Raw genomic sequence first — 20,164 nt, forward strand, 5'->3', positions numbered from 1 at the left:
CCAGTACATATATATATACCCTACCTGTCAGCCTTGCCCTGCTAACCTTGGAGAATACAAGTCACAACTCGTAGTTTAGACAGGAAACTTTGAGCTGCCCGTCCTGGACAAAAACTTGTTGGTTGGGTTTTGAATGCAATGACTGCAATACAACCAAGAGTGATTGCTCACCATCATGAGTGTAGACAGATCTGGCACTCGTTGGAGTGATCATCACACGCTAACAGACTAGATGCGTGTGTCACTCTGATTAAGGCTGCGACTGACAGCATCCCCAGACGTAATAGACAATGTGTGTGTGTGTGTGTGTGTGTGTGTGTGTGTGTGTGTGTGTGTGTGTGTCAGTATACTTGAAAGACCGTGTACGTAACTGACCATGTATATAATAGACCGCGTCAGATGGTGGTGGTGGTGATGCAGATGGTGACAAATGATTGTAACAGTGATGCAGATTCTGTCAAATGGTAGCGGTGGTGGTGTAAGTAGCGGTAGATGGTGTTGCAGGTGGTGAGAGGTGGTGCTAGGTGCAGATGGTTACGGGGATGGGAGGTGTTGAGCTACAGCGGGTGAGGTACGCAGGTACCATGAGACAAGTGGGTCAGGTGGAGCATCAGGTGGGCAATAAGGAGGTGGGACAGCAGGTGGGTGAATGGGTGGGTGGGTGTAAAGGTGGGAGAGACAGGTACTCAAACTCTCATGGTATTGATCGCCTACTGTGTGGAGGTACTGCCTCTCAGAGAGAGAGAGAGAGAGAGAGAGAGAGAGAGAGAGAGAGAGAGAGAGACAGACAGACAGACAGAGACAGAGAGAGAGAGAGACAGATACTCCCAACCTACCGTCTTCCCTGCCTTATTCCCTACCTACCTACTGTCCTCCCTGCTTGCCAGCCTTTCTCTTTACCTATTTTCCACCGTGCTTGCCTTTCTACCTGCTTACCTACCTACCTCCTTGCTGACCTACCCACCTACTTGCTGATAAATTCCGTGCTATCCCAGGGTGTGTGGGGGACTGGGTAGGTAGCAGGCTGGTAGGCAGCACCCCACACACACAAGTAATGTTCAACATGGCCGATTTAGAGCGTCACTTTGGAGCCTAGATGCTACTTTCAAATATTCAAAATGAACTCGTGTTACTGGGGTGAACGTGTGAGTACGTACGTAAGAAGAGTTACGATCAAGCTCTTGGAGGAGGGAGAGAGTGGGCCTAGTAGCGAAGAGGCAGGGCCAGGAGCTGTGACTCGACCCCAATGGAAATAAGTCACTGACTTTTTTGGGGGGTTATCCTAGGTTCTCTATACATATTCTGCTATGTATGTAACTGTATTATGTATACCTGAATAAACTTACAACCATAAATAATTGAGTACACATAGATTGCAGCCATGAAGCACCTAGGTTAATTATACCGGCATAATGAGGCAGCCAGCACAGGTCTGGCAAGGTCTCTCACTATTCTATTAATAAAGCCACAGTGTAATTGGGTACATATTTCTGAGAGTGCTGAGTTGAGATGCTCAGCGCTACCATCTGCTGCTACCCTCGCCCGCCTCCCACCACACGTAGCAGGGGAGTGGGTACCTGGCCGTGTGATGGACATGATGTTATACCCAGCAATGTGGGCACAACCGGGCACGTAGGTCAGGGACATAAGTTATGCAGTATGTGATAATATTCAAATTAAACTTAGAGGATTCGATCCTCTGCATCAGACATTCAAGACTGAAATCCCTCAATAGATTAACACTTAACTCAAGAAATCGTAATGACACGATTGCAAACAAACCATACCCCCGGACGGGATTGAACCCGCGGTCATAGTCTCAAAACTCCAGACCGTCGCGTTAGCCACTAGACCAGCTAGCCACAATAAGATTCATCCAACTAGGTATATTTCTACACCATAGGAAGGTTAGCACAGGCACCACTGTGACCACAAATGCAAGTTTTTACAGACGAATCTCCAGCTAGCATGGCCGTGACGAACTCTAGCTCAAGTCCCTTCACTGCCGTCAACATGACTCACGAAATCGTAATGACACGATTGCTAACCTTCCTATGGTGTAGAAATATACCTAGTTGGATGAATCTTATTGTGGCTAGCTGGTCTAGTGGCTAACGCGACGGCCTGGAGTTTTGAGACTATGACCGCGGGTTCAATCCCGGCCGGGGGTATGGTTTGATTAACACTTAAGTTATATCACGGAAAAGATACGCTATTTTAACAATAACATCGACGTATTGGCACCCACTCCAATAACAATCCAAACACCAGTGTGAAAATTTGGCAGCCGATCAGAAGGGGCTTTCTCAAGTTATCGCACAGAATAACAAAAACAACAACAACAATAATAATAATAATAATAATAATAGGACTACCTTTAAAGATACTGATACTACTACTGATACTACTACTACTTCTACCACTGCTACTACTACCACGACTACTACTACTACTATATCACCACTACTACTACTACCACCACTACTACTACCACCACAATATCACCACTACTACTACTACTGCTGCTGCTACTACTACTACTACCACTACTAATACTACTACCACTACTAATAATAATATTGTATCTCCCTACAGGTGTATAATATGCTCATCACCACACTGTTCCTGCTGTTCGTATTGACTACTGTGGCTCTCCTGATATTCCTCTTGATGCGTCGCCCTCCCTGCTGCCCCTGCTGCCACGACCCTTACGACTCTGCTGCATCTGCCACCGGAAGTACAGCATCACAGGTGAGCTGCTCTTCCAGGTGTGCTGGGGAGTTAGCAAGGTGTGATACGGAGTTAGCAAGGTATGTTAGGGAGTTAGCAAGGTGTACTGGAGGGTTGGCAAGGTGTGTTAGGGAGTTAGCAAGATGTGCTGGGGGATTAGCAAGGTGTACTGGGGGTCATCAAGGTGTGCTGGGGAGTTAGCAAGGTGTGCTGGGGGTCATCAAGGTGTGCTGGGGAGTTAGCAAGGTGTGCTGGGGGTCATCAAGGTGTGCTGGGGAGTTAGCAAGGTGTGCTGGGGGTCATCAAGGTGTGCTGGGGGTCATCGAGGTGTGCTGGGGGTCATCAAGGTGTGCTGGGGAGTTAGCAAGGTGTGCTGGGGGTCATCAAGGTGTGCTGGGGGTCATTAAGGTGTGCTGGGGAGTTAGCAAGGTGTGCTGGGGGTCATCAAGGTGTGCTGGGGAGTTAGCAAGGTGTGCTGGGGGTCATCAAGGTGTGCTGGGGAGTTAGCAAGGTGTGCTGGGGGTCATCAAGGTGTGCTGGGGGTCATCAAGGTGTGCTGGGGAGTTAGCAAGGTGTGCTGGGGGTCATCAAGGTGTGCTGGGGAGTTAGCAAGGTGTGCTGGGGGTCATCAAGGTGTGCTGGGGAGTTAGCAACCTGTGATGGGGTTCATCAAGGTGTGCTGGGGGTCATTAAGGTGTGCTGGGGAGTTAGCAAGGTGTGCTGGGGGTCATGAAGGTGTGCTGGGGAGTTAGCAAGGTGTGCTGGGGGTCATCAAGGTGTGCTGGGGAGTTAGCAAGGTGTGCTGGGGGTCATCAAGGTGTGCTGGGGGTCATCAAGGTGTGCTGGGGGTCATCAAGGTGTGCTGGGGGTCATCAAGGTGCTGGGGAGTTAGCAAAGTGTGCTGGGGGTCATCAAGGTGTGCTGGGGGTCATCAAGGTGTGCTGGGGGTCATCAGGGTGTGCTGGGGAGTTAGCAAGGTGTGTTGGGGGTCATCAAGGTGTGCTGGGGGTCATCAAGGTGTGCTGGGGGTCATCAAGGTGTGCTGGGGAGTTATCAAGGTGTGCTGGGGGTCATCAAGGTGTGCTGGGGGTCATCAAGGTGTGCTGGGGAGTTAACAAGGTGTGCTGGGGGTCATCAAGGTGTGCTAGGGGTCATCAAGGTGTGCTGGGGGTCATCAAGGTGTGCTGGGGGTCATCAAGGTGTGCTGGGGAGTTAGCAAGGTGTGTTGGGGGTCATCAAGGTGTGCTGGGGGTCATCAAGGTGTGCTGGGGAGTTATCAAGGTGTGCTGGGGGTCATCAAGGTGTGCTGGGGGTCATCAAGGTGTGCTGGGGAGTTAACAAGGTGTGCTGGGGGTCATCAAGGTGTGCTGGGGAGTTAGCAAGGTGTGCTGGGGGTCATCAAGGTGTGCTGGGGGTCATCAAGGTGTGCTGGGGTCATCAAGGTGTGCTGGGGAGTTAGCAAGGTGTGCTGGGGGTCATCAAGGTGTGCTGGGGGTCATCAAGGTGTGCTGGGGAGTTAGCAAGGTGTGCTGGGGGTCATCAAGGTGTGCTGGGGGTCATCAAGGTGTGCTGGGGAGTTAGCAAGGTGTGCTGGGGGTCATCAAGGTGTGCTGGGGGTCATCAAGGTGTGCTGGGGTCATCAAGGTGTGCTGGGGAGTTAGCAAGGTGTGCTGGGGGTCATCAAGGTGTGCTGGGGGTCATCAAGGTGTGCTGGGGAGTTAGCAAGGTGTGCTGGGGGTCATCAAGGTGTGCTGGGGGTCATCAAGGTGTGCTGGGGAGTTAGCAAGGTGTGCTGGGGGTCATCAAGGTGTGCTGGGGAGTTAGCAAGGTGTGCTGGGGGTCATCAAGGTGTGCTGGGGAGTTAGCAAGGTGTGCTGGGGGTCATCAAGGTGTGCTGGGGGTCATTAAGGTGTGCTGGGGAGTTAGCAAGGTGTGCTGGGGGTCATCAAGGTGTGCTGGGGAGTTAGCAAGGTGTGCTGGGGGTCATCAAGGTGTGCTGGGGAGTTAGCAAGGTGTGCTGGGGGTCATCAAGGTGTGCTGGGGGTCATCAAGGTGTGCTGGGGGTCATCAAGGTGTGCTGGGGGTCATCAAGGTGCTGGGGAGTTAGCAAAGTGTGCTGGGGGTCATCAAGGTGTGCTGGGGGTCATCAAGGTGTGCTGGGGGTCATCAGGGTGTGCTGGGGAGTTAGCAAGGTGTGTTGGGGGTCATCAAGGTGTGCTGGGGGTCATCAAGGTGTGCTGGGGGTCATCAAGGTGTGCTAGGGAGTTATCAAGGTGTGCTGGGGGTCATCAAGGTGTGCTGGGGGTCATCAAGGTGTGCTGGGGAGTTAACAAGGTGTGCTGGGGGTCATCAAGGTGTGCTAGGGGTCATCAAGGTGTGCTGGGGGTCATCAAGGTGTGCTGGGGGTCATCAAGGTGTGCTGGGGAGTTAGCAAGGTGTGTTGGGGGTCATCAAGGTGTGCTGGGGGTCATCAAGGTGTGCTGGGGAGTTATCAAGGTGTGCTGGGGGTCATCAAGGTGTGCTGGGGGTCATCAAGGTGTGCTGGGGAGGTAACAAGGTGTGCTGGGGGTCATCAAGGTGTGCTGGGGAGTTAGCAAGGTGTGCTGGGGGTCATCAAGGTGTGCTGGGGGTCATCAAGGTGTGCTGGGGTCATCAAGGTGTGCTGGGGAGTTAGCAAGGTGTGCTGGGGGTCATCAAGGTGTGCTGGGGGTCATCAAGGTGTGCTGGGGAGTTAGCAAGGTGTGCTGGGGGTCATCAAGGTGTGCTGGGGGTCATCAAGGTGTGCTGGGGAGTTAGCAAGGTGTGCTGGGGGTCATCAAGGTGTGCTGGGGGTCATCAAGGTGTGCTGGGGGTCATCAAGGTGTGCTGGGGAGTTAGCAAGGTGTGCTGGGGGTCATCAAGGTGTGCTGGGGGTCATCAAGGTGTGCTGGGGTCATCAAGGTGTGCTGGGGAGTTAGCAAGGTGTGCTGGGGGTCATCAAGGTGTGCTGGGGGTCATCAAGGTGTGCTGGGGAGTTAGCAAGGTGTGCTGGGGGTCATCAAGGTGTGCTGGGGGTCATCAAGGTGTGCTGGGGAGTTAGCAAGGTGTGCTGGGGTCATCAAGGTGTGCTGGGGAGTTAGCAAGGTGTGCTGGGGGTCATCAAGGTGTGCTGGGGGTCATCAAGGTGTGCTGGGGAGTTAGCAAGGTGTGTGTTATTGCTGTTCTTACTGTTGAACAGCGGTTTAGTGCCGATGAAGGTAGCGGAGGTAGCAATGATACGGCCGTGGACTAGTTTGGCTTTAATTGGGTAGGAGTGAGTACACAACGGGCAGTGTGAGGGAGTGACCGCAAGCCAGTCCGTGGAGGGGGAGCACTTGTGTACGTCAAGTCGGTCGGCCTCGGAGTGAGAGAGGGTGGGCTGTGCTTCCCACCGACCTAGGTAGGCCTACAGAGGGCAGCACTGAATGCCGCGAAATATGAACTAGTCAGAGCAGACGGCTAGGCTGTGTGCTCTGACAGTACAGGCTGTCTACATTTGCTCGGCCACGCACCTCGCGTCGTCCCGACGCGACAATACTGGTGGGCCCATAGGTATAAAGGAATTACACTAGCTACCCCAGAGAGGGACTGGCTTTCGCTCACTAGTAAATCAAAAATGGACAAAAAAAATGCAACAGGCAAAAAAAAAAGCTCTCCCATCCAGGGGAAGAGAAAACTGGTTTGCCCGCGCTGTTTCATCGAGTAGAGAGCCCGGAGACGTCAGCACTGGAACTAAAATCTTCTATATACAGGTTGTCTACATTTGCTCGGCCACGCTACACTTCCCTTGTGCAAGTGAATTACCCTTTTTTATTGCGTTTCAATTTGCAACTGCTAGCACCCGCAATCTTTTTAAACTGTGCTTGCAGCACAGTTTAGTGTTGTGTAGTACCTGATTTATTTTGATTTTTGTGCAATTTTTGCTACCAGTGTTTACAGTTCAACTCCTTTTCATAAATTTTGTTGCCAGATTCCTGGTGAAATTATTGACTATCCTTAGCTTCATTTTGTGCACTTCCCTGTAGTACATTCACTTGCATACATCTCTTATTTTGTGTTCAGAGTGTATCACTATTTCCCTTTTTATTGTTGTTTTGCTCAAATTATTTCTATCACTAAGCAGTTTACCTAGTACTGTGGTGCTGAGTTCTCTTTGACTCTGTTTTGAATTGTAGCCAGTGCATACCATTTCTTGCTCTGACCTGTTTACCCTCTTCGTGACCTACTTGCATTTGAACAATTGACGTCATGACTAAGACACGCAGTGGCCATGCCGTTAGTCCAGATTCTGCTGGTGCCAGCAATGGTGCCTCAGCCAGCGTGAACACGCGGCAGGGCATCGAAGCCCCAGCGACAGTTGGTCAACTTGTGGCTCAAGCCTCGACCACCAGTGGGCCGGCTCATCGTCCATACCCGACCCTTATTTTTGACGGTCGTGCAAATAGTTTAGAGCCATGGATGCAGTCAGTCGAGACGACTGTTCAGGCTCTATTTGATAGTCCAACGGATACACAGTACATTCGTGCTGCTGTTGCAGCAGTGGATCTCACCCAGGGTGATATAGGTGCCTTTGTGCAGCTCAAGCGCGTTTGTAAGATTCAGTCTTGGGATGAACTTAAGGAGGAATTTAGGCGTTATTTTCGGTGTAGTCGCCAACGCCATTACATTGACATCGTTACCAGCGTCTTGGCCGAATGTCAATACCGGCACGAAAGCCCCCTGGCTTGCGTTTGCCGGTTCGAGCAAGCCGCCACGGACTTTACTGATGCCATCAACTCCACTAAGTGGGTGGATGGTGATGGCAGTATTGCTGCTAAAGACATCATCCCACCGCTGCCACCACTGTTATTGCTGTTCTTACTGTTGAACAGCGGTTTAGTGCCGATGAAGGTAGCGGAGGTAGCAATGATACGGCCGTGGACTAGTTTGGCTTTAATTGGGTAGGAGTGAGTACACAACGGGCAGTGTGAGGGAGTGACCGCAAGCCAGTCCGTGGAGGGGGAGCACTTGTGTACGTCAAGTCGGTCGGCCTCGGAGTGAGAGAGGGTGGGCTGTGCTTCCCACCGACCTAGGTAGGCCTACAGAGGGCAGCACTGAATGCCGCGAAATATGAACTAGTCAGAGCAGACGGCTAGGCTGTGTGCTCTGACAGTACAGGCTGTCTACATGTGCTGGGGGTCATCAAGGTGTGCTGGGGAGTTAGCAAGGTGTGCTGACGGTCATCAAGGTGTGCTGGGGAGTTAGCAAGGTGTGCTGACGGTCATCAAGGTGTGCTGGGGAGTTAGCAAGGTGTGCTGGGGAGTTAGCAAGGTGTGCTGGGGAGTTAGCGAGGTGTGCTGGGGAGTTAGCAAGGTGTGCTGGGGAGTTAGCAAGGTGTGCTGGGGAGTTAGCAAGGTGTGCTGGGGAGTTAGCGAGGTGTGTTGGGGAGTTAGCGAGGTGTGCTGGGGAGTTAGCAAGGTGTGCTGGGGAGTTATCAAGGTGTGCTGGGGGTCATCAAGGTGTGCTGGGGGTCATCAAGGTGTGCTGGGGAGTTAGCAAGGTGTGCTGGGGAGTTAGCAAGGTGTGCTGGGGGTCATCAAGGTGTGCTGGGGGTCATCAAGGTGTGCTGGGGGTCATCAAGGTGTGCTGGGGAGTTAGCAAGGTGTGCTGGGGGTCATCAAGGTGTGCTGGGGAGTTAGCAAGGTGTGCTGGGGGTCATCAAGGTGTGCTGGGGAGTTAGCAAGGTGTGCTGGGGGTCATCAAGGTGTGCTGGGGAGTTAGCAAGGTGTGCTGGGGGTCATCAAGGTGTGCTGGGGAGTTAGCAAGGTGTGCTGGGGGTCATCAAGGTGTGCTGGGGAGTTAGCAAGGTGTGCTGGGGGTCATCAAGGTGTGCTGGGGAGTTAGCAAGGTGTGCTGGGGGTCATCAAGGTGTGCTGGGGAGTTAGCAAGGTGTGCTGGGGGTCATCAAGGTGTGCTGGGGAGTTAGCAAGGTGTGCTGGGGGTCATCAAGGTGTGCTGGGGAGTTAGCAAAGTGAAGATTGAGACACTTATGCAGCATATGGGAATCTTTATTCAGGAAACGTTTCGCCACACAGTGGCTTCATCAGTCCAATACAAAGAGGAAGGCATAAGGAGAGGAGGAGTATGAGGTAATCAGTCCCTCAGCCTGGAGTCGATGTGTTCAGTCCATCAATCTTGTAGAATGTACAGCATAGGGCCGTAGACGTGGCTTATATACTGTAGTGAGGTGAGGTGAAGCAGGCGGAGGCGGGGTCATAGTGGTACCATCCACTAGTCGAAGTAGGTCTTCGTCCAAAGGTTGAACAAGTGTTGAAGAATTCTTTGTAACAAGATCCCATGATGCTGCAGTGTCTGATAGTTGTGATGAATGGTCGGTTTTTCAAACCATTCATCACAGTTAGCAAGGTGTGCTGGGGTCATCAAGGTGTGCTGAGGAGTTAGCAACCTGTGCTGGGGAGTTAGCAAGGTGTGCTGGGGGTCATCAAGGTGTGCTGGGGGTCATCAAGGTGTGCTGAGGAGTTAGCAACCTGTGCTGGGGAGTTAGCAAGGTGTGCTGGGGGTCATCAAGGTGTGCTGGGGGTCATCAAGGTGTGCTGAGGAGTTAGCAACCTGTGCTGGGGAGTTAGCAAGGTGTGCTGGGGGTCATCAAGGTGTGCTGAGGAGTTAGCAACCTGTGCTGGGGAGTTAGCAAGGTGTGCTGGGGGTCATCAAGGTGTGCTGGGGGTCATCAAGGTGTGCTGAGGAGTTAGCAACCTGTGCTGGGGAGTTAGCAAGGTGTGCTGGGGGTCATCAAGGTGTGCTAGGGGTCATCAAGGTGTGCTGAGGAGTTAGCAACCTGTGCTGGGGAGTTAGCAAGGCGTGCTGGGGGTCATCAAGGTGTGCTGGGGGTCATCAAGGTGTGCTGAGGAGTTAGCAACCTGTGCTGGGGAGTTAGCAAGGTGTGCTGGGGGTCATCAAGGTGTGCTGGGGAGTTAGCAACCTGTGCTGGGAAGTTAGCAAGGTGTGCTGGGGGTCATCGAGGTGTGCTGGGGGTCATCAAGGTGTGCTGGGGGTCATCAAGGTGTGCTGAGGAGTTAGCAACCTGTGCTGAGGAGTTAGCAACCTGTGCTGAGGAGTTAGCAACCTGTGCTGTGGAGTTATCAACGTGTGCTGGGGAGTTAGCAACCTGTGCTGGGGAGTTAGCAACCTGTGCTGAGGAGTTAGCAACCTGTGCTGGGGAGTTAGCAACCTGTGCTGGGGAGTTAGCAACCTGTGCTGGGGAGTTAGCAACCTGTGCTGAGGAGTTAGCAACCTGTGCTGAGGAGTTAGCAACCTGTGCTGGGGAGTTAGCAACCTGTGCTGAGGAGTTAGCAACCTGTGCTGGGGAGTTAGCAAGGTGTGCTGGGGAGTTGGCAACCTGTGCTGGGGAGTTAGCAACCTGTGTTGGGGAGTTAGCAACCTGTGCTGAGGAGTTAGCAACCTGTGCTGAGGAGTTAGCAACCTGTGCTGAGGAGTTAGCAACCTGTGCTGGGGAGTTAGCAACCTGTGCTGGGGAGTTAGCAAGGTGTGCTGGGGAGTTAGCAAGGTGTGCTGGGGAGTTAGCAACCTGTGCTGTGGAGTTAGGAAGGTGTGCTGGGGAGTTAGCAACCTGTGCTGTGGAGTTAGCAAGGTGTGCTGGGGAGTTAGCAAGGTGTGCTGGGGAGTTAGCAAGGTGTGCTGGGGAGTTAGCAAGGTGTGCTGGGGAGTTAGCAAGGTGTGCTGGGGAGTTAGCAAGGTGTGCTGGGGAGTTAGTAGTTTCAAATTTAGGTTGGATAAATACATGAGTGAGAGGGGTTGGGTTTGAGCTGGACCTGCTTATATTAGTGGATAGAGTTATCAGACCTTATTTCTTGGGTGGCATTGAAAATTGGGTTGGGCAAATGTTTAGTTAGCGGGATGGATTGTAAAGGACCTGCCTAGCATGGGCCAACAGGCCTGCTGCAGTGTTCCTCCTTTCTTATGTTCTTATGTGCTGGGGGGTTAGCAAGGTGTGCTGGGGGGTTAGCAAGGTGTGCTGGGGGGTTAGCAAGGTGTGCTGGGGGGTTAGAAAGGTGCTAGGGAGTTAGTAATGTGTGCAGGGGTTAGCAAAGTTGTCCTGGTAAGTAGCTAGGTGTGTTTGGGTTTTTGAAATATGCAAGGTATTCTAGGGGTTTAATAAGGTGTTCTGGAGTTTAGAGAGGTGTTTTGGGGGTTTAACGAAGGGTGGAGAGGTTAAATGAGGTAAGGCAACATTTAACAAGGTGGGGTTGAGGTTTAACGAGGTGTGGTGGACATTGAACAATGTGTGGAGGAGGGCTAGAAAGGTGCTTTGGAGATTTAATGAAGTATTTTGCGGATTCAACGAGGTGTAATGGGGATTTAACGAAGTGTGACGAGAAATTAAGGGGTAAATGGGATTTAAAGAGTCTAAGAATGGATTACAAGGAATGACTGTGACTAGTTGTGCGATTGAAAGTCATTAGTTGTGAGGAACAGTCTGTGTGTGTGTGTGTGTGTTTTGTCTGGATTTCATGGATGTGGTAGGGATTCAGTGGGTGTGGTTGGCAGCACTGGAGTTGATAAATTAGAATACATATTCAAGATTGATGGACTGAACACATCGACTCAAGGTTGAGGGACTGATTACCTCATTCTCCTCCTATTCTTCAAGTTTCTCCTATGCATGGACTGATGAAGCCACTGTGTGGCGAAACGTTTCCTCAATAAAGATACCCAAGAGTTGCACATGTGTCTAATTTATCAACATGTCGGTTCTCTGAACCATTCATCTACAGCACTGGAGTACTGGACACACCACACACAACAGAAGAAGTGAAGAAAGTACCTAGCTGAACTACTCCCAGCTGCCAGAGATATTTCCCTGGGTTCTGAAAGAGACAGCAGGAACACTGTCAACAACTAGCTGAAATCTTCCACAAGTCAACTGATATAGACAAACTGCCAGAGATAAGGAAGACAGCAAACGCAGTAGCAATATTTAAAAACAAAAAAGGATAGACAACATTAAACTACAGACCAATTCCTTAAATCATGTCTCATCAACCTGTTTGAACTCTGTCACAAGGTGGCAATATAAACATAAATGCAGTATAATGTGATCCTTTATTGACTACGTTTCGCCCACACAGTGGGCTTTTTCAAGTCACAAACAGAACTGTTTGTGACTTGAAAAAGCCCACTGTGTGGGCGAAACGTAGTCAATAAAGGATCACATTATACTGCATTTGTGTTTATATTGCCATTGTGTCGGTATTTTATACCATTTATTTCCATCTGTCACAAGGTAACAGAACTGAGGAAAGGAGAGAGAGAGAGAGAGAGAGAGAGAGAGAGAGAGAGAGAGAGAGAGAGAGAGAGAGAGAGAGAGAGAGAGAGAGGTGGACTGCAAGAAGACTTATGATAGAGTATTGCGCAAGAGACTGGTACAAAAGCTAGAGGAACAGGTGGGAATGACAAAAAGGAACACTACAATGAATCAAGAAATACCCAGTAGATGGAAATACAGTGATAATCCGGGAAGAGGAGTCAGAATGTCAAGTGGAGTTCCACAAGGATCTGAACTGGGAACTGCACTATTTCTGGCATACATGAACATCCCGGAAACTATAGTCTGATGTGAGAAAAACAAGTAAAGGACAAGGAATAGCTACAAATGGACAGGACAAGCTATAGAGCTGATCTAACAAGTGGCTGCTGGAATTCAACCCCAACAAATGCATGGCTATGAAAAATAGATAAGGACAAAGACCATAAACGGAGTACAGGCCGGGAGACAACGGCTGCAAACTTCACTCAAGGAGAAGGACTTCAGGATGAGCACAGTACTGCAGCAAATCCACGGCTGAAGTTTCAACAAGGAGCCATTCACGACACTTCATATGACAAACGTCAGACCCATCTTAGAGTATGTGTTACAAACAACGCGATTTCTAATATGCTTAGAAATCTCCAGTGAATACTAGAAAGGACTGCCCTTCTAGCATCCAGCCTGTTACTAGGCTTTTGTAACAAGTAGTCAGTATCCTGGTCCAATTATCCATTAGAATTTATTAAGATTCAACAGTGCTTCAAGATTACAACTGGTAGGCTACTAACTAAAGAAATTAAAATTTACTAAGTTTATTAATAACAATAAAGTTGTCTAGGCGTATAATATCAAAGTAAATTAAAGCAATCAAAATAATCAAAATAATCACTTCTCTGGTGTACAGTAGTATTGTGTTGAAGACACATATCACATCTTAATGGCTTTTAAGTACCGTCTGGTACATTGTTAACATTTAATAACATAATACAAATATATGCAGGTAAGTTTGTGTGTATGTGTGTAAGTGCTCTAAGTAGTTCGCTATGTCTCAAGACTCAACTAGACTTAACCAGTGACTGACTAAAAGTCCTCACATAAACTAACTTCTTGACCAACCTGGCAATCAGAACAGCTTGCTTGAACATTAAAACGACTGATAAGCCGAACAGCAATATAACAAGCAAGAGCGACACAGAATCAGGAACAAGGAGATACCATAACGACACTAAGTAGGGACCATCTGCAGATCCTCTACAAAAGTCATAAAACTCCCATACTACTGAATCTAAGTTCAGTATTAGAAAATCCCCGACTGTAACAGTACACAGATACCAGTACAAATTAGGTCAGAAGCTACAGCTCAGGACCTGAGTTTCTCAGTGTCTATGTGACACAACCTCAGTACAACGTCGAAAATCACTAAGTCTAGACTATGTTCTGTGAACAGAGTTACACAGAACCAACAACAAGAAAATGACAGAGACGATCTTCCAACAAGGGAGAGTTGGAGAGGCCGTCTTGTTAGAAGAACGTCAAACAGACAAGAGACAGTGCAGCCCAGGCAGACTACTCCAGGTAAGGTGTGATCACCCCCCCCCTGATCACGTGACTCCATGGACTGCTGCTGCCCAGCAACACAGAGAAGCCGGCAGCGTAACGAGCAATAATTACAGTAGTTAGACAATCAAGACTTGAACTATGAACACTGAATAATATATATATGTTACATCCTACCTAATAATATAACTAAGTCAAATAATAATATAAAGCAATATATCTACGATTTAGCTATTATCGCAAATATAAGCAATATAAAATTATATGAACGGGTAATATACATCATATACATTGTGACCCATTCAGGGGTCGCAACAGTATGCAACACCACTATGGGACCCACCTGATCAAGAATGCCAAGAAACTGAAAAAGTGCAGAGATTTGCAACGAGACTAGTTCCAGAGTTAAGGGGTATGAGAAGAGATTAAAGGAGCTAAACCTGATGACATTAAAGGACAGAAGGACCAAGAGAAACATGATAACGATGTACAAAATACTAAGAGAAATTTATAGTAGACTGTTCGAGAGGCGGGAAACCGGTACACCAGGACACAGCACGAAGTAAAAAACGCAAGGATATCACGATATGATTCGGGCTTCAGAATGGTTAGGAAGTGGAACGAACTGGACAGTGAAATAGCAGAAACAGGATTTATACACAGCTTTAAGAATAAGTACGATAGGACTCACAAAGCCAGGAGCATGCAGTCTGAGAGGCAGGGCCAGGAGCCTCTGATAGAAGGGAAGTTGAGTATAACACACACACACACACACACACACACACACACACACACACACACACACACACACACACACACACACACACACACACACACACACAGCTCTCACTGTTTCTGGTCTCATCGTTTAAAGATGAGAGAACACTCACTGATACGTTCAATAAAATGGATGAACGAGAAGGCAGGGTCCTGGGTGCTAATGCTGCTGGGAACTATATGTGCTTGGAACCATATGTGCTGGGAACCATATGTGCTGGGAACCATATGTGCTGGGAACAAGGATGATGTGCTGGGAACAAGGATGATGTGCTACGAACAAGGATGATGTGCTGGGAACAAGGATGATGCACTGGGAACAAGTATGATGTGCTGGGAACAAGGATGATGTGCTGGGAACAAGGATGATGTGTTGGGAACACAGATGATGTGCTGGGAACAAAGATGATGTGCTGGGAACAAGGATGATGTGCTGGGAACAAGGATGATGTGTTGGGAACAAGGATGATGTGCTGGGAACAAGGATGATGTGCTGGGAACAGAGATGATGTGCTGGGAACAAAGATGATGTGCTGGGAACAAGGATGATGTGCTGGGAACAAGGATGATGTGCTGGGAACAGAGATGATGTGCTGGGAACAAAGATGATGTGCTGGAAACAAGGATGATGTGCTGGGAACAAGGATGATGTGCTGGGAACAGAGATGATGTGCTGGGAACAAAGATGATGTGCTGGAAACAAGGATGATGTGGTGGGAACAGGGATGATGTTCTGGGAACAGGGATGATGTGCTGGGAACAAGGATGATGTGCTGGAAATAAGGATGATGTGCTGGGAACAGAGATGATGTGCTGGGAACAAAGATGATGTGCTGGGAACAAGGATGATGTGCTGGGAGCAGGGATGATGTTCTGGGAACAAGGATGATGTGCTGGGAACAAGGATGGTGTGCTGGGAACAAGGATGATGTGCTGGGAACAGAGATGATGTGCTGGGAACAAAGATGATGTGCTGGGAACAAAGATAATGTGCTGGGAACAAGGATGATGTTCTGGGAACAAGGATGATGTTCTGGGAACAAGGATGATGTGCTGGGAACGAGGATGATGTGCTGGAATATGTCTCACAATGTCTGAGATCGAAAGGTGGATAGGTAGCAATCTAGAAGATGACAGACTGCAAGGCTGAATTCAACGTCCTCGCCTGGCTTGACCTGTGACAGCACTGAGACGAAGCAAGCGGGGGGGGAGGAGGAGGAAGAAAAGGAAGAAAGAAAGGAAGAAATGACGGAGGAAGAAAAGGATAGTCCTTCCTATCAATACCCTTCAATCATTCATTCCTCATCCCATGTACCATTCCACATACCTTCCACTGTCACTTGTTTTTCCTCCCTCCCTACCCATTTCTTCCCTCTTCTCATTTTTCACTCCCCCTCTGTAATCTGTAAATACCTTTGTAACTTGTCATGATTGTGACCAGACTTACCTGGAGTTCATTACCTTTGTAAATTGTGAGTTCATTACCTTTGTAAATTGTGAGTTCATTACCTTTGTAAATTGTGAGTTCATTACCTATGTAACTTGCTCAGCTATCAAAACTTTGGAGTCCAGTCCCTGGACCAATTATGTACCTCTGTAATCTTTTGACTACCGCCCACAGGATGGGTATGAGGTGCATAATAAACATATTAAACTAACTCCCACCTCCGCTCCCCTCTTTACCCCCTCCCTGGACATCTTTAGCTCCTACCCATCTCTCCTCCTCATTCCTTCTCTCTGCCTTCTACATTACTGATGGTAAAAAATACCGACAAGCTGATACGCAGGACCCACGTGCAACGCAACACTCGGGTATCATTATTGCTCTAATGTTTTGTTTACACTCGAATATATGCTTAAAGGAGTGATTATTTCCTTTTGGGGGCTGAGGGACTGATGACTCATAACTGTTTCCTCTATTTCTCCAGTGTTATATTCGCATTTTTCGAATAGAGAAGCCTGTTGTGCAGGCGAAACGTGAAAGCAATGAAGATACCCAAGTGCTGCACATATGTCTAATGGGCCCTGCCTCATCTGTCAAGATTTTCTGCGCCTCACCTTTCACAGTATGTAAGTCTCCACAGTGTTACTTCAGCTTCACACTGTTCCAGACTATGGAGAAGAACTCTTCTCCAGGGTGAGGGACTGACCACCTCGAAACTATATCTACAAGGGTGATGGACTGATTACATCGTCTTTACATCTCTGTTGCCTCTGTGTTCCAGAAGCCTACTGTCTAGGCGAAACGTTTCAATATAAAGATACCTAATTGCTGCGCATGTCTTACATATTAACACGTGTCTTATTCTCCTTTTCTTTATCTGTCTCTCCCAATTTTTGTTAACTTTCCGAAAATCTCTTTTTGGGCCTTCCCTCCTTTACCCTTCATTCTTCATGCCTCCTCTTCCTCCTTCCCTTACCATCTCGTCCCTCTGACCTAATCTCTGAGCGGGCGACGTATGGCTGTGTCCCTGCTTCCCAGAGAGAGGTAAAAGCATCTTAAATTGATGTATCGCTGGTCGTGTCCTGAAGGCTGGCACGGACGGGGAGACCTCACTGGATTATGTGATAGCAAATGCATGTAGGGCAGGTTCACGGGACGTGTGCAATAGTGAGTGCGGTGGCCAGAACCACGGAAAGAGGAGCACCTGTGGATAAAGAAATGTAGCAGCACTAGGAAAGAAAATGAATATGAGAGGGAGAGAGCGAGAGAGATATTGGAGAAGGCGTTTCTGCCCAGCAGTATCAAGCCCCTTTTGTCTCCTGCCTCTCATCCCATCCTTCCTACAGATATCGCTTTTCCCCACCACTCTCACACTCTCCCACTCACTCTTACACACTCCACCAGGTCGTACTGCCTAGCCACACCTACCCGTGGCCACGTTGTCTGGCAACAACCCCCTACGGACGACACCGTCAGAATATATGCATTGCTTGCCCCTTTACACGTTCCCTGGCCATGTGTACCGCGGACCATACCAAAGAACAGAAAAAAATAAAGACAGATACAGAAAAAAACTAATAGTATAAATTAAACTAACTTTAATATCCAAGGCAATTTAGGTTTTTCTTTGGTCCAAGAATTTACATGTTAAACCATACCCCCGGCCGGGATTGAACCCGCGGTCATAGAGTCTCAAAACTCCAGCCCGTCGCGTTAGCCACTAGACCAGCTAGCCACAATAAGATTCATCCAACTAGGTATATTTCTACACCATAGGAAAGTTAGCACAGGCACCTCTGTGACCACAAATGCAAGTTTTTACAGACGAATCTCCAGCTAGCGTGGCCGTGACGAACTCTAGCTCAAGTCCCTTCACTGCCGTCAACATGACTCAATCGTGTCATTACGATTTCTTGAGTCATGTTGACGGCAGTGAAGGGACTTGAGCTAGAGTTCGTCACGGCCACGCTAGCTGGAGATTCGTCTGTAAAAACTTGCATTTGTGGTCACAGAGGTGCCTGTGCTAACTTTCCTATGGTGTAGAAATATACCTAGTTGGATGAATCTTATTGTGGCTAGCTGGTCTAGTGGCTAACGCGACGGGCTGGAGTTTTGAGATTTACATGTTCTTATCAGATGGTAACGTTTAATGTTACCATGTAATTAGTGTTTTATTATGACGTGAAGCCTGTGTATGCTCATCAAGAGGGTGATTACACTCTAGGTACTGTAGGTTCTTTTACTGTATTTGACACTTTTAATAATCCTGATCTGCTTTTCAGGCTGTGAGAGAAGTCTTCAAGAACCTCAGACCAATCTGATTTCTTTCTATCAGACACAAAGTGCATCGCATCTTTACTTGCATAAAATACATTAACTTCTTCTCTTGAAGGTGTACCGCACGAAGCAGCACACTAACGTCTGGTACTTCAATGTGTTTACTGCACCAGTAGCCTCCCTTACCCTTATCACTAATTCTTGCTGTTTACCCCTACAGGCGGCGCAAACCACCTACCTGACGGAGACTCACGGCATTGTTGTGAAGAAGTGGATGAAGGACTCTCCACCCCCTTACGAGTCTCCCCCAGACTACAATAGCCTCCCCCAGGAGTTAATTATGGATGCCAAGAGCTTGCAAGAGCTGGTCACCACCTCGCCGGCACCTTCACAAGCTCTCCACAACCCCACCACCAGCCAGGCTCGGTCCTCCTCCCCACTTTGCACCACGCCGCTCTTCAGCCCCACTTTCTGTGACTCACCCAGGAGTCTGACACCCACAGTGCGCCAGGAAAATAAGGTGCTGGGGTTGTACGACCGACCGCCCTCCCCCATCTTCACCCAGCATCAGTATATATCATCCACCAGCAACCACTGTCATCCATCTGCGACCTCAACGGCACCTACTACAGTGCCTTCTGCTGTGTACGGACAAGCAGTGCCGTCCCCGCCTGCGTACGAGACTTTGAGGTTATATCCTGACGATGGAAGCAGACGAAAAAACAATCATTAACAAGTCGTTGCTACAAACACAAAGATCAATCTTCGTCAGTAACAAATAATATTAGCTATAAATTACTGTGTAGAATACGGAACAATTACTTAAGCTTTTTCAATCCATCTATTGGTTGAAATTACTTTCGATTAACTTTTAGGATTAGGAAAATATCGAAATGTTTATGGTGAAGTATCAAAACGTGGCTACTTGTGGAGAGAAAGTACATACAATATTACAATCACCAGGAGAAATACAGTTGTTGTTGTTGTGATCCACTGAAAAGAACGACATCTTGATCTCTTCTAAATAATTGTATCAAAAACTTTTACCAGACTAAAAAGAGAGAAAATGTGCAATTACCGATTTTTGTTTTGGTATTATTAACCTCAAAGGCTCGAAGAAAATGCTACAACACATCTTATGACGTTCAGAGTCATGCCGGATGGCAAACATGTTTCTTCTATGTAACAGGTGAATCATTCTGGCTGCAATCTGTCCCACATCCTGCCTCTTCTTTATCCTCCACTTTCCCACTCATGCTATCCTCTCTCCCATATCTTGCCTGTCCTCCCGCGTTTCCCTCCAGTTTAACCATCCACAGCCTCAGTTTTGCCACTTCACCATAAAGGAATCTCCGTCCATGGGTGTGATTACAATATAAGAGAATCTTAGTGTCGCTCTCCAGGTGGCTAAGCACTGATGAAAGGGACCACCTGCTCAAGGTTTAACTCCCTATCCCCCTCCCCTTTTTGCCATTTAAAAATAACATGAAAGAAAGTAGTGGGTCGGAGGCATCAGTTCTAATGTGGCTCAAGCCGGTACCGTGGAAACACTAAACAACTGGCAAAGACAACCTAACGAATCTTCTCCTGGCATATCCTCATATAGCTCCCTAACACTTACCACACCTAGCGATCCTAACAAGACCGCACTGGAGCAGGGCCGGTGGTCATACCCTCGCCAGGCGTTGCCTAATCAACAGTACTTCCAAGTTAATTGTACCGGTGAGTGTCTTCATGCAGACAATAGCTCTATGCTCTTTGGGACCGTGCTCATTGAGTCCTACTAGGGAGGGGCAAAGAACGACTTCGAGTCCGACTTGGAACTATGTAAACCTCAAGTCTTTCGTCTTGCTCCACTGTGCTGCCCTGGGTGATAGTGTCTGACTTCGAGAGTGTCTCAGGAACATATTCAAAAGCGTTCGTGATGACTCCTGTTACTGGTACTCAGCGTTGCTACCAGTGTCTTGAGTAGCACTCACAGCTCCTGCTACTGGTACTCTGCGTTGCTACCAGTGTCTTGAGTAGCACTCACAGCT

The 20,164-nt window shown here is 48.6% G+C and overlaps 1 protein-coding gene across 1 annotated transcript in view; it reads left to right on the forward strand.

Annotated features, from left to right (window-relative positions):
• Positions 1-19,213, forward strand: part of LOC128689288 (uncharacterized) — a 118,810-nt gene extending 99,597 nt beyond the window's left edge. The window contains exons 2-3 of the mRNA XM_070086126.1: positions 2,596-2,751; positions 18,349-19,213. Of these exons, the coding sequence (XP_069942227.1) occupies positions 2,596-2,751; positions 18,349-18,861 (669 nt within the window). The 3' untranslated portion in view covers positions 18,862-19,213. The remainder of the gene's footprint in view (positions 1-2,595; positions 2,752-18,348) is intronic.
• The last annotated feature ends 951 nt before the right edge of the window (positions 19,214-20,164 follow it).

The sequence above is a fragment of the Cherax quadricarinatus genome, chromosome 18 (assembly GCF_038502225.1).
Source record: "Cherax quadricarinatus isolate ZL_2023a chromosome 18, ASM3850222v1, whole genome shotgun sequence".
Classification (NCBI taxonomy): domain Eukaryota; kingdom Metazoa; phylum Arthropoda; class Malacostraca; order Decapoda; family Parastacidae; genus Cherax; species Cherax quadricarinatus.